An 18608-nucleotide genomic window follows, 5' to 3' on the forward strand; every position below is an offset into this window, starting at 1 on the left:
GAAGTTCGTTTTCTCGTTATAACGACTTAATTTTCTCTAAGAATTTACAAAACTGCGCCAGCAGGTGGCACTATAGACCTGAATATAACTGATGGGGTGTTGTATACTATCCACTTTACTGTACGCGGACCTTCCTCGTGATCGCTATAATTTGTGCAGTCTTGTTTATTACTGACATTTAATTAATTCATAAATGTTAAATGCTTGAATCAATATGAATATTTTGTGTATTAAGTTCCTGCTAGATGCATGAGTTTCACCAACGCATTCTGTTTCATCAATAACTGCTTATCAAAACCAAGGTTGACATCACTGTATTCTGTTTGCACCAACCAATATATTATATTTGTGCATCTTTTAGGCTCATGATTAATTTAAATTTAATTTTAATTTAATGATTAGGTAGTTAATAAGCGGAGATGTTCTGTTTATCTACAGTAGGACGGGATTTAACGATGTAGGCTGATGTGATTCTTTTCCTTATTACTAATCTTTATTGTTAACCATATTGATGAGAAATGTGATGTATATGTAAAATCCATAGGCTAATTTAATTCAGTTTTGTTCTGTAATGTTGTACTGGGTTTTTTTCTACACACACGTACACTACACGTACACATGAACGCTCTTTTCAAACAGAAGCTTGTAACATACATGATATCTGCCACATTATGACTACTACAAATTACAAATTATATATAATTTTATTTCATATAAAGGGAAAATTAAAAGTGAGTTTAATCCAAGCAGCTCTAATGGCGCGGTGTTGCCATTTAAACATGTTAATTACAAAAACAAAACGTTCGTTGTACTGTCTCTGGAAAAAATCAACAGTGATTGATCAGCCTTTATTTATACAGTATTGTAGACGTTATTATTACCTAGGCGAAGCAAAATTTGCTGAAATATAGGCTACAGTAAGAGCGCCTGCATGGCTGTCCATCAGATGCCTGTCAAAGTTGAGTTCGTTACTATAGCAACAGTAAAACTTTCATGTCGTTATAACGAGAAAACAAACTTTCGTTATCTCGAGATAACGAGAAAAATAAGTCGTTATAACGAGAAAACGAACTTCGTTATGTCGAGATAACGAGAAAATTAAGTCGTTATAACGAGAAAACGAACTTCGTTATGTCGAGATAACGAGAAAATTAAGTCGTTATAACGAGAAAACAAAAAGGAAAAAAATTATAATGGATGGCCGCTTAGAACTTCCGTACAGGTTGTGTTATTATATCTTAATTTATTAACCATTCATTGGCTCCTCCCGAACGCAGATGTTTTCCCTGCGTTTTGGGTTTGTGCATTTGATTGACATTTTACTATCCCATGAGGCCAGGGGACAGGACGCAACTTACACTGGTCATGTGAAATTAACAAAATGGTGAATGTAGCCTAATATGTCCGAATTTCATTCATATATTAAATAAAAGATACTTTTTAACCTTCAACCCGTTTGATAGCTGTTGAAGTTCACTATAAGGAGAATAATCCTGGAATGTTTTCATCAAAAACCTTTAATTTCTTTTCGACTGAAGAAAGAAAGACGTAAACATCTTGGATGACATGGGGGTGAGTAAATTATCAGGAAATTTTAATTTGAAAGTTTAACAGTTGATGAACAACCTCTGCTCTCACAGCAGGCCTGTCTTTAAAGGTTTGTCAATTAGGCCTATTGTTAAAAATCCATTTCCCCATGGAGAAAACGAATAGAGTTTTTACTTCCATAACCCGACTGTTGTGCTCTATGGGAGCAGCTGCGGCAAAAGAAGTTTCATCAGATTCCTTTAAATGCACCGTGCAAATGCTGACTAACACTCTGAATGATGATAATTAGCTTCAGTTGTAGCACCAAAGGAAGACTGCAGTCTCATACAAATGAGGCTGTACAAGGGACATGGGATGTGGGAGGAATTTTAAGTGTCACACACTGGACTATTATTCATGAATCAATTGACAAATTGAGCATTGTTTGTACATTACAAAAATAGTTTAACACACCAATCAAAAACAAATTCTTTGATTAATATAATGTGACTATTTTCTTGCTAGATTTAGTCATATATTGCTGAATGACAAAGATTATTTAAGGAAAAAAATCATAACAGTGTTTGCCCACTTTTCAATAGCCTTTGTTCCAGAAGTATTTTTTTTCTTTTTTTTTCCCATAGATATTTTTTAAAGTCTTTAAAAGTTATAAGCTATGAACCAAACCAACCAGCTGAGGTGAATCACAAACTTTGATATTTGATTATAGCAAAAAAAAAAAGTATTTGAAAATTAAGAAAAAAACAAAAACAAAACATAACTACAATCCCAAGATACATTGTGAATGAATGAATCTAACTGTAATCTATAAAACTATTTATCTTTTCATTTAAAAAAAAAAATATTGATTAAATATAGGCCTATATATATATATATATATATATATATATATATATATATATATATATATATATATATATATATATAGTTCACCCAAAAAATAAAAATTCTAACATTAAATACTCACACTCATGTCGTTCCAAACCCGTAAGACCTTTGTTCATCTTTGGAACACAAATTAAGATATTTTTGATGAATTCCGCGAGCTCTCTTTTGCTCCATAGACAGGAAGGCGTCACCCTTGCACCATTTTGGAGAGAATCATGACATACACTCTTAAAAATAAAAGTGCTTCATGATGCCTTTTTTGTCTAAATGGTTCCATAAAGAACCTTTAACATCTGAAGAACCTTTCTGTTTCACAAAAGGTTCTTTGTGGCGAAAGAAGGTTCTTCCGATAATAAAACGGTAAGAAAGAGATGGTTCTTTAAAGAACCTTTGACTGAATGGTTCTTTGTGGAACCAAAAATGGTTCTTCTATGGCCTAGCTGTGAAGCACCTTTATTTTTAAGAGTGTGTGCGCGTGATTTGATCTGAACATAAACAATGTGTGGTGATGCTGACACAGAACAGCATACGTTGTTTACGTTCAGATCAAAGCATATGTTGGGATACTCTCCAAAATGGCGACAGGAGGATTTTGTTTGCGCACAAAAAGTATTCTCATAGTTCCGAAAAATGATGGCTGAACCACTGATGTCACATGGATTATTTTAACAATGTCCTACGTTTCTGGACCTTGACCGTGATAGGATCCTTGCCGTCTATGGGAGGGTCAGAGCTCTGTATATACTGTATACATACAAACATAGTGGTGCTTGAAAGTTCAAAAACCCTATAACTCTTCTTTAACCATTTGTTTGTTTTTATATTTTTATATGGAGCATTTTTGTTCATTCCCATTTTTCTTCTAGTAAAGGGGAGATCTCTGGATCCAGCCACTGTTTTATGATATGATAGACATCAGCATCATGGCTTGTGATAACTTGTGGACTTCTTACTCATTTTTTAAACTGAGATGGAAGATTTTCTGGATACAGCCTTTTCTTATGGCGAAGTTTTAGCTTGATAGGAACATGCTAGCCTTCCAGAATCTGCTGGCTCACAGACGTATTCCCGTTGAGGTACTGCAGGAAATAGAACACCACTCGGTCTCTGAACAATATGGGCACAGAGTGCTTCTGCTGGTATGAGGGCAGGTGGATATCTGCCATTTGTAGTGCCGGGTAGATGAAAACCTGGGCACAGGTAGATGGCAGATGACCATCCTGTGTCTTCGACACCCTCTGGCAGAGAGCGGCTGCCAGGTTCGCCCCTGCACTCTCCCCACCAACTGCCACCCTGCGTGGGTCCACCCTGAAATCAGCTGCCGTTACTGACAGGAGGTGGCAAGTCATGACCTCACAGTCATCTGGGAGGGTAGGGTACTTGTGCTTAGGGGCTAGACGGTAACTAAACATGTGAAACAGAGAAAGAAAACAAGACAGAAACAAGAAAATGAAGCCAGACAAAATTTTACTTGATTTTTTACATTAAATGAGTATGTCAAAAGTCACCTAACCCAACAGACACAACTGTGGTGTCACTCTCCAGTGAAATATACAACACACTTCATCGTAATCATCTGCGAAAGCAGGTTAAACTATGGACACAACAGTATTTCACTAAATATGTATTACTAATGCAGCCAAACACCCATCCGCCACCATGAAAGTACAACAGGCCCTTTTTCTTCTCTCCTGAGGTAGTAGTAGGCTCATACACCCTCTCTGGAACTCCACTGAAGGTCAGGTCCTTTATATGAAGCCCGGAGGGCATTGGCCTTTTGTGGGCCATGATACAACACCTGAACCTTCGCATAAAATTCATCTGATTGCACAGCCCCAATTGCCCCAGAATTTGGCCCTAAAGGTTGATTGAATACAAAACAGACTCGTGGACAGTGATTGGCCTATTCATACTACTGTGCCATTAAATGTGCCACTCAGTGGGTAAAGAAGTCCGCTTAGCCATTTAAATTCTGTACTCATATTCTGAGATAAGAAGAACAGCTCATATCTCTTTATCATATCCTTCAGAGAATATCGAGCTATAGTGCTTACAGAAAAACATGTTTAGTCTGCAGTATAAATTAGAATTTATAAGAAGAAATCAGAATGTATGATTGGATTTGTCAGCAAATGCAACACAAACAGCATTAACACTCACCACAAAGCTTATCCCCACATACACACAATGAGTCACGCATAGTTTCCAAGGATTAGCAACTCCAGGAGGAATATTTACATTTCTAAGCTCTAAGTACACTGGGACAACTACCAATAAACAAAAAGCAGTAAAAAGAGCTGCAAATACAGTGAGCAATATTGTAATTTCAGTGTGCATGGCTGGTTCAACGTATTGCATTCACAGCAAAATATGTTCAAAATACATGTTCCCTACCCTTTTTAGTGTAAGTACAAGGTTAAGGTGTGCCAGGGTTGCCAGGTCTACTGGTTTCACACAGAACTAGGCTAGATCAAGTGCTGATTTTTCCCAGAAGACAGCTTTAAATTAGATTCGTATTTTCAACAAATATATTTTCAGCTAATCTTCTATAAAGTAAAATGTGTTTTAACTGTAATACAGTACAAATTTCACAAAATTGTGTCAGCCAGTGTTGGGAAGGTTACTTTATAGGTTACAGATTAATTTAAGTAGTGTAACTATTTCAGTTACCTTATTAAAGTAATGTAACTGATTACATTTGATTAATTTTTTACTACTTTTCTAAATTTCTAACAAATGTTTTGGCAGGCTTAACCTTACAGTAGTATTCAACACTGACTACTGTCAGAATTTCAAAATCGTTCATCACTTAAAATTTAATTTTAAAGCACAGCCACCAGCCATCCTAAACTCCTGAAACATTGGTGTCAATGCAGGAGCAGTCAATGCAATTTGTGAAAGAAAATCTGTGTGAAAATATTCAGATTTTCATAACTGTCATTCAATTAGACATTTTTTTTTTTTATCAGTAACCATAAAGGATTACAGTTACATTTATTTTGTAATTAAATTACATACTGTAGCACAGTTACATATAACTAGTTACTCCCCAATGCTGGTAACAGCCCTAGTAAAAGCATATGGTACTGTATGAATTTATAGTATCCAAGCAGATGTAAAGTCTGACCACAATACAAATGAAATCTGCCAACCCTGACTAATGCCCACTAGGTGTGTTCTAACTGACCAGATAAGCTAATTAGTATTTCAACAATGCACATGAAAATATGCTGGCTGAATGTTTACATAAGAGATAACTGATGGTGGCACAGCTTTAGTGAAGACAAAACACTCATATTCATCAACTGGAAACTAACTCGGTTCCTTTAATCCTATTACTATGCAAATGCAAATGATAAAACTATCTTCCATGACAGACAATGTTTGCACTATGGCTACCACTGAGAATTCATCAGATTTAGTGAACTTTCGCTGTTGGATCTGTAGATGGCAGTGACACTCTAACTGAAAAGAGAAAGCCTTTTTGTTAGGCATCATCATGCTGCTATATCTCCACAACAAAATGTGTAAGATAAAATAAAACCATCAAATAAAAACAGAGAAAAATGGTTGTACAATATTGTGCAACATAAGAAAATTAAGTGAGCATCTGTGATTTTAGGCATGTTTTTGATAAACAGATCCAGAAAAGCCCAAAATCAAGTGAAACATTTTTTTTCCACCTACCAGACAACTATTAAACTTTCTGAGAGTTGCTGGGCCATTACTAAAAGGCACAGCATAGCACAAAGCAGTCTTTGTGAGCCTGCATTTTGACCCAGTCCAGTCTGAGCAGCCCTTCATTCAGCTTTAAGCAGTAGAAGCAGAGGCCAGGCCAAAAATCACAGTCTGGAATCTCCACAGCGGCTCCTGGGTTTACTGTGTGAGTTAAAGAGCCATTTACAAAGGTCTCCATGTTCTGGAGGTGCACTGGTCTGCAGGAATCCTTCCTCTGCCTGAGTCTGAGCACTGCGGGCTGAAAAGAGCAACAGGATACCCAAGTGTAACAACATTTAGAGCAAACCACATGCTTGTTTACACACATTGAAAAGTTGGCATGGAAAATAACTAATATAATAAATCAAATTAAAATAGCCTACATGAGAACGCTTCTGTCTGAAGGTAATGCAATTTTGTTGTTGTCTGTTTAGTACAGAAACCTTGCAAAAACGATGCCTAGATCCAGACCATTCTTCTCTTGATTTAACAAATATATTACAATCCACTATAATATGTTGAATTACCTTGAAAAAATATTGTAAGCAAGCCAGCCCACTTGTTTACTATGCAGTGAACAAAACCTGCCATTAAAAAAAATTATAAGGTCAAAAATTGCCATTTTTTAATTGTATAATAACACTTAAATAGCTTATATTTTCTATTAATACAAATGTTTCTTGTCAAACCGGTTCATTTTTCCCCATCAGTATAACAAATACTCTGGCGTGCTGACACTTGTGTTAACTGGCAGCTTTATCATCTTACCTGTAAGCACTTTAACAGCTAGGTTGTTAAACCAAAAAACGTTGATCCAGTGATTCATGCAACCACATGCAAACGTAGCCAATACAAAACGCATATCGTGCAAGAGCATGTTTCGTTCGTGAACGAATGTTTTAAATCGACCTTTCTATGTGAAGGAACGACCTAAAGAATAAACACGGTTTTATTGTTCGAGTCTGACCAAGTGCCACTAAAAGAGACTTAACCTGAATTATCAACAAGAATTTTGACCGACACTGAATGAATGATCCATTTGTCCATTTCGTCATTTTAACGTAGATTTAATCTCGTTCACAACTAGAGAAAGGCTCAGAAGATTATTGTGAATGTGTCAAAATGACTGAGCATAAACAATTAAAATGACTTATTATTATTTATTTTTTTCTACAGCTTGATTAAAATTATGCCCAGTAGCTGACAAAATATTGGGAATTATAAGACTTATCATTTGTGGAAAAAATAGATCTATGCAATTTTATTAATAGAGGACATGTTTCTACTCGACGTTTTTTATGTTTGTGTACGATTCGAATCGAATGATTAATGAAGTGAATGATTAAATGACTCATTGTAGCATAGGCTAAATGTTCTCTAAGCGAATCATTTTACTGAGCCGATTCAAAAGATTCGAATCACTGGAAAGAAGCAAATTCCACACCACTACTTACAATAAGCGCAGTCAAAGCAACGAAATTGCCTTTGGCACCACTTCTGGGGGAGGGGACATAGCCGTCATAAAGAAACCCTCACACCAACGTTTGATAAAGCAATACTTCTGTCAGTCCTCCAGCTGTCAATCAAGATAAATGGTCTCTTTAAAACCCCTATCAGATGCGAGGTATAGTCAGAGTTGGATTCTGGTCGCTGTCAGTAGCGACAGGACGGTGCAAAGCAGCAGCGCACGCTTGTCGCAGCAAGAGCTCCGTGGATAAAGAGTTTGTGTGGAATAAAGGTGCGCAAAATGACAGATATTCCGCCGGGGCGCATATAAACTGCGTTGGATTGTGGTAGATAGATGCATTTCACTCTATTTAGTGCCCGTCAACTTTGCAGAATAAGGCGAAATTGCCTTAACCACTCCTGTAATAAAGGTGATCGCTCCGAGCAAGGATTCAATTAGAACAGCAATTGTTCCAGGCGAGAACTGAGATAAGCGGATACTGAGACGGAGTGAAATGGATCTGAAGGCGCTGGGCTGCGTGGTGCTCTTACCTATCCAGATATTCTACTATATTGTCAAGGCGACCGTGGGTTGGTTCTTACCGAGCAGGCGGAGAGATCTGACCGGAGACGTGGTACTTATCACTGGTGGCGGACGGGGCATCGGCCGTCACCTGGCTAAGGAGTTCGCCGTGCGTGGAGCTAAAAAGGTAAACATGATGCATCATAACTGTTGGTTATATGGCTTGGCATGCTGCGTAATATTTCAATTCAAAACTTTTCATGGGTTTATAGTGTTAGTATAGCCCCATAGTTTGAATTCCTGGTGATCTCTCTCTTTCTTTGTCTTTCTGATGGTTAACTGTCAAAACTTTAGTCCAAACTATCAGTCAGATTGCTCAGTTTCATAACACTATACATAGAGCTATTTGGCATATAATATACAAAATTATCGACATAACTGCTACTGATATAAAAATAGTTTAGCTGTAATTTTGCAATGTTACTATCAATAAATATAAATTTATATTCCATGACTGTCCTTACCCTTACAAATAAATAAATAAATAAATAAATAAAAAATAATACAGTTTCCACCAAAATACAATACAAAATCTAATATTTTCAATGTGAGAAGCTTTCAGAATCTAGCTGTGATTTAAATGGTTCACTGCACCTCCTTAACCGCAGACTGTAATTACACCCACAAAGAATAGGCTGATCTGAATATTAAGCTAATTAAGGGAAAGTTGTTTTAAAAATGATTAAAACATTTGTACGGTGTTGCTGTACTGTAATAATCATAAATGTAGAAACCATAGTCTGTATGTGAAAACTGTGGTTATCATGGCATGTTTTGTAAATTAATCCACATTAACACAAATCATTAGCCAGGTAATGGATGCATTTGCTTTTTCTTTTTTTTTCTTTTTTTCTGCAAAGTATCAGTCTGGATGGGCTACTCCTCTCCCAAGGGACATTGCATGTCCTGTTCATAAACTCATTGTCTCAACGGTGGATAGGTCATAACCCCTATGGTCAACAGACCAATCAAAATGTAGAGCTGGAACCCAAAGTCTGGTTCAACTTGTAATACAAACTAGGTCAACTAACAAACAGCTATTTTGAGGAAAACGTCCTTCTTTCAAATTCTGACAGCTTTCATGTTTGGATTATTACAGCGGCCCCACTAGAGAGGCCATGTGGCCAAGAGGTTCATGGTGCCAGCAACTTTGACCTTGACTAAACACTTGGATGATTAGGCTTCTGACCTTTCATATGAATTTTAACTCTTATTACTAGCTCTATCTGGAGTATTTAATGGCTTAATAAAATCTTTCACGTTGGCAGTAGTGTAATGTTTTTATGTCCCAGCAGTCAGATTTCAATGCACAGTCTAATGAAACAGGTCTGTGTGCTGAAAGTCAAGAGCTGGGAAGAAATGTCTCAGCTGCCTTACCCACCCAAGACATTGCATTATAAATAGACCCAGTGGCCCAACTGTAATAAACAGAGCTTAATAACTTCTGTAACTGTGACAGGGGCCCCCATGCTTGGCAGCATTACACCCATGGCTTTACTTTGATTTATACACATTTCCCCGCCAGAGAAGCTTGTTTGTATGAGGCTAAATAAAAACCCATCATAAAAGTCGCAGCACAAACCTTACACAGCAAACAATTCGGAGATCTTAGATCCCTGAATGATCACCAACATTCTCAATGTTCCAGAGCAAAGGTCTTTGAAAGAAGCAGTATTGCAGCAGTACGTTAAAGGAAGCCACTGTGCTTGTCAACACCCCGTTGTTAGCCATTGTCAAGGTGTAAAGGCTTTGGAAGAGACACCTGCAGTGGCTATCTTCACAGTTAACCCATTCTTAAGGAATGCTAAAAAGGCATGAATCATAAATGCACAGACTCAAATTTAACTTGACCACTAGGTGGGGGTTAAAAATTTTCCAGAAAGCAACCATTTATTATGCCGTCCAAGAGGTCAGCAAGTCCTCACTGCATGGTAATTCAACACTGGAAATATTTTGCAAAAATTATGTCATCGCCCACTAACCAAACCCTAAATGATGATTTGAAGAACCAAGAAAAATTAAAAACAAGAACAGAAATCATGGAGCTCTTAAAAATAAAGGTTCTTTATTGGTATCTATAGATCCATAAAGCCAAAGACCTTTAATATCCATGGAACCTTTCCACTGCACAAAAGGTAGTGGAAAAAGAATCTTCAGATTGTTTAAATATTGTTTGCACTAAGAAAGAAATGGAGCTTTCCACCGAAAGATTCTTCTGCCAAACCCCTCTTTTGGAACCTGTGTACAGAAGCATCATCATCTGTGAGCATCCATGTGGTCCCATGGCTAATGGCTTAAGGAAGTGTGAAGGAAGTGAGCCCTATGTAATTTACTTTTTGTATGTGTTTAGGCTTGGGGGAGGGTGGCAGGGACCATACAGCTCCCAGCTGGGCAGTGCCCTGTCGCTGACCCTTCTGTCTCCACACTAATTAGACAGTGGGCAGGCGACTGGCTCCTGAACTCCTTGTGCCCCATCCACATTCAGACCCATTCCATAGGGTGCTAAGTGGATGGTGAAATGCTGATGTTATCATGCCTTTCACCATAAACCAGCTTAAATGCTCCTTCATGAGGGCTTCAATCACAGAGCGCTCATCATTTGTGTTCATCTTTAAGGAAACACAATGTGTGTCCTCACAGGACTGGATTAAGCATGGTTTGTTTGCTCCATATTTTCACATATTATATGCTAATGCAGTGCACTCAGCCATTGCTACTCTAAGGACTTGAGTGATAAGACTTGCTAATGTGATGTGTGCAGATGAAGCTCATAATGGGATTGTAAGGGAGACCACCTTGTGAGCTCTTGTTCTCTGACAAAAAAATATCAAGATTGTTGTGAAATCCTATTATAAGCTTAATCAAGACCTTCCCAGTAATTAGCTCAAAGGCCATGCATAGAAAGCAGACCCATACAAGAACACACAGGCAGATTTATCAAATAAACGTGCATTAGGCCAAAGAGGTGAAACCACCAACAGATCAGACCACCTTTGGCTTAATTCATCAGCAAACATCACTGATAGGGACCACAGAGATTGCTCCAGGTTAATTAGAATGGCTAACTTTAAATCATTATTTGGTTAGAATTAATTTAGCTAGAAAAACACAGAGTAAATGGTCTTAAATTTTTGGTGAGTAATGTTTCGTCACATTTCAGATTGACTCTAGTAATAGCTCAATTTTTCCATGTAGGAGTCGGCTGAAATATATAAAAAAAGAACACACCACATGTTTAGAGGCTGGAAATTTCCACAAACCATTTCTCGAATCGAAAAGAAAAAAAAGGAAAGAAAATAAAAGATAAGAAAATACAGAATTCGACCAATTACAGGAAACCATGGCTAATAAATGTGAACCGTTTTTCAGTGACAACCAGCCAGCAGTATAAAAAAAGGTAACTGTACACCTCAATATTCAGATCTTGCCATTAAAAGCAAAGATTTGTGAAAGTAATAACTTCAAACCAGACCTGGGTTTAGCTGACAACAGTATTTTGGTTTCAATAAAACGGAATGTTAATGGAGGGCAAGGCTAAGTTCCTTTCACAGGCCATCATTATAAAATATCATATTAGTGCTCCACTAGTTTGTGATGGACATATTCACACACATTTATTTCAGAAATCAGGACATATACAACAGAATAGAGTTTTATATTAATTTAATTATAGTGTTACTGTAGACCACTGTTATATTGTTAACTTAAATTAAACTGTTTTCAATAATTGAAATAAAGCTGAAACAAAATCTAAATATTAAATTAAAAATGTTAACAACACACAATGACAAAAGCACATAAAATTACTAAAATTAAAACAAAAACTATATATATATATATATATATATATATATATATATATATATATATATATATATATAAACACACACACAATAGAAAATCAACCAACAGAAGCCAATTCGTAGTACTGTATATACTAAAATACTGCTGTAGACTAACCATAACAAAGTTAGTTAGAAAACAAATAAATAAAATTGATTTTTATATTTTCCAAATGAGGAAGATTTTGTCATCTTAGCAAATGTCTGCATCACACACACATACATTGTGTTTCCATGTTTTATGGGGACATTCCATAGGCGTAATGGTTTTTATACTGTACAAAGTGTATTTTCTATCACACTACACCAACCCTAGACCTACCCATCACAGGAAACTTTCTGCATTTTTAGATTTTCAAAAAACTTCATTCAATATGATTTTTAAGCTTGTTTTATCATGAGGACCTAAAAAAAGTGGTATTACTATCCTTGTGGGGACATTTGGTCCCCATTACGTGATAAATAGCTGGTACACACACACACACACACACACACACACACACACACAATTATGGGGTTGTTGAAGCAAAAAATGGCTGGGTCAGTATGCCCAGAAGGCTGTGTAATCTCTATGAGAACTGTCTGTGAGAGATGATGAGGCAGCATCACTGATTTCATTATTTTTCCTTGACCTCTCAGACTGACAAATCTAATTAACCAATCACTGCCCCCCTATGTTCCTTGTCCCAGCCAATCCATTCACATAGGCTTCTCTCTTAATCCTTCTCCAAACTAATAGTGGCCATGAAAAATTACCCCACTGTTCCTACAATGAATGGAACTCTTCTGTTCATACCATTCCCAACAACTGTGTTTCATATGGCGGTGTGGTATATACTGTATTCCTCACAAACGGAAAATCTTTTGTTGTAAAAACTGTGGTATGACCCTTGTGGCGTGTGGCATAATTTACATTTGAAATACAGTTTTTTTTTTTTTTTCATGGAATACCATTGTAGAAAACTATATTTCTCCAAGTCCTCAAATAGAGTTCCAAGTAAATGTGGTTTTAATTTAAAAAAGGACATACTGAAATACAATAACAGATCATCATCTGACTTATGCTTTCTGTGTCAAAAGTTTTGGCATGAATTATAGGCCACATATCCTCATGTTTACTAGTAAACACCCACATTGAAGAACGCAAGTCATGATAAATTAGGTAAGACACTGTTTAAGCACAAAAACTGACAACATGAAATTCTTTCAAGCAAATTAAATCTACTTTGAAATGTGAATTCATGTGGCTAAGTACTTATCTGTGCTATTGAGCAGTGATGTATTATGGTTTGCTTTCAGAAAGATGATTTATGGCCAATATGACAGATCACATCATGCTTCGTAAACCTCTATATTTCTTGTCAGTTTTCTGCTCTGGTCCACCTTTGACATGTGGTTCCTATCTCTTAAAAGCTAATCCTGTGGGGCCTGACGGAAAAATGTCTGAAGGAAGCATGCGAGGATATCGCCCTCATGGGGACAGAGTGCCATTATTTTGTTTGCGATGTGGCCAACAGAGAAGAGGTTTACAAGCAAGCCAAGGTTGTCAGAGAAAAGGTATGCCCCATAATATCATACCCTGAGGAGTTTCTTAATTAAGATCATAATAAGATTAGTTCAAACTGGTTGGCTCTAATAACCTGTAATAACCCCAGTGCTGGCTTTTTCTCAGCTCTGTTGCCTTCCACCCCCGTAGCCTGGATAGAGATTACACTTAGCCTGAAATGTCTGGGTTAGATAAGGCCCAGCAGTATGGCAGAGCTAACTAGCCATGAAAGAGAACAAAAGCACATTTTTGGAAAGAAATATCTCACAGTGGGTCTTTTTTTTCTTATGGTAGGTGGGAGATGTTACCATTCTAGTGAATAATGCTGCAGTGGTGCATGGAAAGAGTTTGCTGGACAGTGATGATGATGCTCTTCTGAAGTCACAGCACATCAACACCATGGGACAGTTTTGGGTAAGTACATAAATGAGTTGGGAAAGGATAAGATAGAATAGCTTTGTATGATTCTATGTTGCCAGAACTAAAACTATTGAAGTTGCATTAATCTAAATGTAATGCTTTCTTGTCTTTTGTAGTTTTTCTTCCAAATTAATGTGATCAGACATGCCACATACCGGATACACATTCTGCCCAGGATTTCATCTGCCGCAGATGTTTGTGCTGCACCAATTAATCGTTGTATGACATCAAAATACAGCAAGAGCTATATGGTGCTTTTCCACTGTGTGGTACGACTCGGCTCGGCACTGCTCAGTATGGCTCGTCTTGAGTTTCCACTGCAATTTATTATCACTTTAGAGTGGGCGGGATTATTCACGACGTTATAGTTGCGCTGCCTCTACTGCCGTGTCTCCTGAAAAACGTTTTCATTCTGCATCACACCATCAAGTTCTCGCTGGATCCGCTCCTCTGCTATCAATGATAGGAACGTCTTTACTTCCTCAACAGACAACAAAACAGCCACTTTTTGGTTGTTAAAAAAAAGGTGCACTCGTTCAAAACAGTTGCGTTCGATTCTTCACTGGCTGTGCTGATTTAAATCTAGTGGTTCTTTTGTGTTTGTGTCGCAAGTTCAGTGACGCAGGTAGTGAAGATTCTCTCCAGCCAATCTGTGATCAGCAGAGTTTACATGTCACGTTTTGGTAACGGTTCACTTGGAACCTTAACCGAGCTGATACTAAAAAAAGTACCAGGTACCAGGTATTGTACCCAGTGGAAAACCCCCCAAAAGTGAACTGTACCGAGCCGTACCAGGCCATACCATGCAGTGGAAAAGCGTCAATAGAGAGCAGAGCAGACGGCTCCTTATGCTTTCTAATTACTCTTGCGGTACTTTGATGTCATACAACGATCGATTGGTGCGGCACAAAAAACCAAGACACAACCACAACAAATGAAACAAGAAATCCTGGGCAGAACGTGTCCCCGGGAAATGGCATGTCTGGTCACCTTATTCCAAATAGTTTAATAGACCTGGTATCGTATATTATGAATATTGTTGGCTCTTGTCTGCCAAATGCATAAATTTAAACTTAAGTGCTACAGTTGTTAAAAATTGAAATGTTGCCTTTGCAATTAAATGGAAATAATTTTAATTTAAATAATAAAATTTTGACTGATTATCAGGTAGGCTTATAGTTTAAATTCTTACAATCATGTTATTCCAAACCCGTAAGACCTTTGTTCATCTTTAGGACACAAATTAAGATATTTTTGATGAAATCCCAGACTTTCTGACCCTGCATAGACAGCAATGCAACTACCACGTTCAAGGCCCAGAAATAGGGGTCTGCTGTGAAGCCAGTATTTGTATCTGTATTTGTATCTGTAACAATCAGTGAGTTTGAGCCCCAGCTCCGATAAATAAATATTTAAATATCTTCTACTTAAAACAGTAAGGGTTCCTTATGCAGTTTAGAAATATGGAAATTGATTTAAGTAATTTCCAGGAAATGGATGGAAAAAGGCAAGTGCAACACTGCTATTTTATTTGCGCTTATTTTATTCATAGAGTTTACACTCATTTATTTCACACACTTGTTACTGAGTTGTAATTTAAGAGGTTTATGTAAAACAACATGATTTCCTTTGGCTCACCGGTTACTGCAGTAAAAAAAAAAAATTCAAATTAAAAAGTAATTTGCAGGTCTGGAAAAGTATGGAAAAAGAGAGAACAGAGTATGGAAAAATATTTGTGTTTCGACCATTTCCCCTATTCAGTGTTCTAAAATATAAAATTAAATTCTAAAAATAAATTGATCATGCAAGTAGAGAGTTTTCATGACAAACGTTTAGTAATCATCTGAACATGACTGAATTAATTCAGGGTGCACTTTTTCATTATGCAGAACTCTTTAAGCAGTCTTTTATTTTTAACTTCACAAAAAAAAATGTGCGTGTGCCACGCAAAACAGCAAAAGATAAAGGAGCAAACATGTAGGCCCGGTAGAAAATATCTATATCCAAGCTGATTATTAGCCTACTCTTGACAAAAGTCAAGAGTAAAAGTGTAATTTTTGTTCCAAACCCAACAACCAAAAATAAACAAAAAAACCCTCCCCAATTTGCTCTTGGTTAAACAAACAGACAGTCCCATGGTCAAACGCGCACCACTGGTTAATGTTGCTACTGTATGTTAGACTAAAACAAATAATGCAATGTTGTAATAGCACTACAGAACACATTAAAATGAGTTCCCAGAAAGTATTTTAAGTTGATAATATCATTTACATATTAAGTTATGTAATATTTAACATTTTTATCACCTGCCTTCCAAATTCCTACTTCCAGGGGTTTAATTTACCTTTTAATAATATTTTCATCCACAGACCACAAAAGCCTTCTTGCCTCGTATGCTGGAACTGCAAAATGGTCATGTTGTGTGTGTCAACTCCATCCTGTCTCTTTCGCCCATCCCTGGTGCTATAGACTACTGCACTTCTAAAGCATCATCACTAGCCTTCATGGAAAGCCTCACTCTGGGGTTGCTGGACTGCCCGGGGGTGGGCTGTACCACTGTCCTCCCATTCCACACCAACACTGAAATGTTTCAAGGCATGAGAGTCAGGTGAGCTGATGGGTACAGCACAAATTAATAATTAAAAAATTCCAGTCATATAGACAGCTTTTAATTCACCCAAATAATTGTCGGATGAAATCAGTTCAGTCTTACCTTTCCTTTTGATTATCCCATTTTAACTGACAGTAAGTCATGTTAAGGAAGCAAAATGGGTTAGATCATCATTTGAAGTACTTTTATGTGAACATTAAATCAAAATTTTAATTTGTTAATGCATGATTGTGTGATATTTTGAATGATTCATCATTACACATTATTCCAAAAAACTATTTTCTTCATAATCTTTAATTAGAATGCAATAACTTGGTTTCCAGGTGAAACAGCTTTACTTTTCTGTTGACGTCACATCACACATACTTTTTAAAATACTTTTATAATTATAATAACCAATAGCCAAATCACTATTAAATGGATAAGTTCACCTTCAGTTGGTCCCCATTGACTTGCATAGTGTTTTTTTTTTTTTCATGGATGTCAATGGAGACCAGCAACTGAAGGTGAACTATCCCTTTAAGACATTCTTTTAGCTATCTCACATTTGACTTTCTTTGTTTACCATTTCACAATGGTTCATATTTGTAACTCAATAAAAACAACTGTTTTTTCTTTGCAGGTTCCCCCAACTCTTCCCTCCTCTAAAGCCTGAGGTGGTAGCCCAAAAAACAGTGGATGCTGTTAGGACCAATACAGCCTTTGTTTACCTACCCTGGAGCATGCATGCACTCGTTATACTCAAAAGGTATAGCCTGGTACTATTTACAAATATAAATTATTTCAACAAATGTGTTTTGAAAACCCTCACTGATTATATACTTTGTTTTACCTTGAAACAGTATGATACCGCAGAGTGCCCTTGAGGAAATCCACAAGTTCTCAGGAAGTTACACCTGCATGAATACTTTCAAGGGACGGACATGAGAGGTCTAGAAATGACAATGGAGTTTCAAATGTTACAATTTTTTTTTAATAAAACTGTTTCATGGTCGAACAAGAGCTATGGAGTCTGCCAGAAGCAGCGAGTTAGAAAAAAAAAAAAAAAAAAAAAGACGGCATGCCAGAGCACATGGTGCCTCGTTTCTAGGACCCTTTGCAGGTCACCACTGACTTCTGTGTTGCAGTGTTGGACAAACACAGAATGGACATAAAAAAGCCTCAATCTACTGCCGTACTGCATGTTTACTTTAAAGATTTAACAATCACATTTTTAACTACTGTCACTGTAAATTCAGCATCTGAATAAAAAACAGTTATAAAGAGAAAAGCCTTCTAATGGGATGTTTTAAAATCCAGGCTCACAAAGTAAAGCTGTGGTTGGACTAGCCATGGGCATTATACGGTTGGAAAGTCTTTTGTTTTCCCGTTGGGTTGGAAGCAATATATGTGTCTTTTGAGCTTTTTATTCTCAAAAACAAAAGGGTTTTGATGTTGTTCTAGAGCGTGTGTTTTGTCTTCCCCCCTGTCAGATACATTCACTGTGCTGCGGGTGGAAACAAATAAGTCAGATCTGTTTTGTGTCATTTTTCTTGGTCTCTTCTTTTTTTAAAAGAAACAACAAAGATGTGATCTTGGTTTATTTTAAAGCAGGGTCAAGCTGCTTTTTTAACTTTGTGTTAAAGGTTTGGCCGGCTCGAACTTTAAAAAGGGTGTACTGTGTTCTGAGAACAAAGTTAAAGGGAGACCAGGGAAAAGCTGCCTAGCTGGAAATATTTAACCACAGATCCTTCCAACCACTGCTGTGGTGTAGTGTAAAAAAAAATAAAAAATACACATGCTTTTCTAAGATTACTCTTGCAGTTAAAGTATAGTAGAACTCTCCTGATGTGATCTGAGGCTATTTACTAAAGCTGTTGATTTAAAAACATGTTTCCATTAAATTTTTTACCCTGTGTAACATTAAAGCTCTCAAAGGGCATTCAATTTAACATTTTGATTTAAAACAACTAATTAATAAAAACTATCCACAATTGAATCATTATTATTAAGTTTTTATTTAGATAC

At 36.9% G+C, this 18608-nt stretch overlaps 1 protein-coding gene, 1 long non-coding RNA gene and 1 pseudogene across 3 annotated transcripts; 1 reads left to right on the top strand and 2 right to left on the bottom strand.

The window, feature by feature from the left end:
* Positions 1-3074: 3074 nt before the first annotated feature.
* LOC122138903 lies at positions 3075-3998 on the bottom strand (annotated as a pseudogene).
* Positions 3999-5368: 1370 nt separating this feature from the next.
* LOC122138904 lies at positions 5369-16470 on the bottom strand. The gene is made up of 3 exons (XR_006155879.1): positions 16335-16470; positions 8203-8301; positions 5369-6412 (listed from the first exon to the last, which is right to left on the bottom strand). It is a non-coding gene; the product is annotated as an uncharacterized LOC122138904 (long non-coding RNA).
* On the top strand, positions 7668-17983 carry LOC109072076 (short-chain dehydrogenase/reductase 3-like). Of its 2 annotated transcripts, XM_042734026.1 has the most exons (6): positions 7674-8309; positions 13438-13581; positions 13865-13984; positions 16360-16598; positions 17224-17349; positions 17444-17979. In XM_042734026.1, exons 1-6 carry the CDS (start codon positions 8115-8117, stop codon positions 17526-17528), a joined length of 909 nt encoding a protein of 302 aa, XP_042589960.1. In that variant the 5' UTR covers positions 7674-8114; the 3' UTR covers positions 17529-17979. The 2 variants fall into 2 exon arrangements, with proteins under 2 accessions (XP_042589961.1, XP_042589960.1); XM_042734027.1 differs by lacking the exon at positions 13438-13581 and having other exon boundaries at positions 7668-8309; positions 17444-17983.
* Positions 17984-18608: the final 625 nt, after the last annotated feature.

This window comes from Cyprinus carpio, chromosome B11 (genome assembly GCF_018340385.1).
Source record: "Cyprinus carpio isolate SPL01 chromosome B11, ASM1834038v1, whole genome shotgun sequence".
Taxonomy (NCBI): Eukaryota; Metazoa; Chordata; class Actinopteri; order Cypriniformes; family Cyprinidae; genus Cyprinus; species Cyprinus carpio.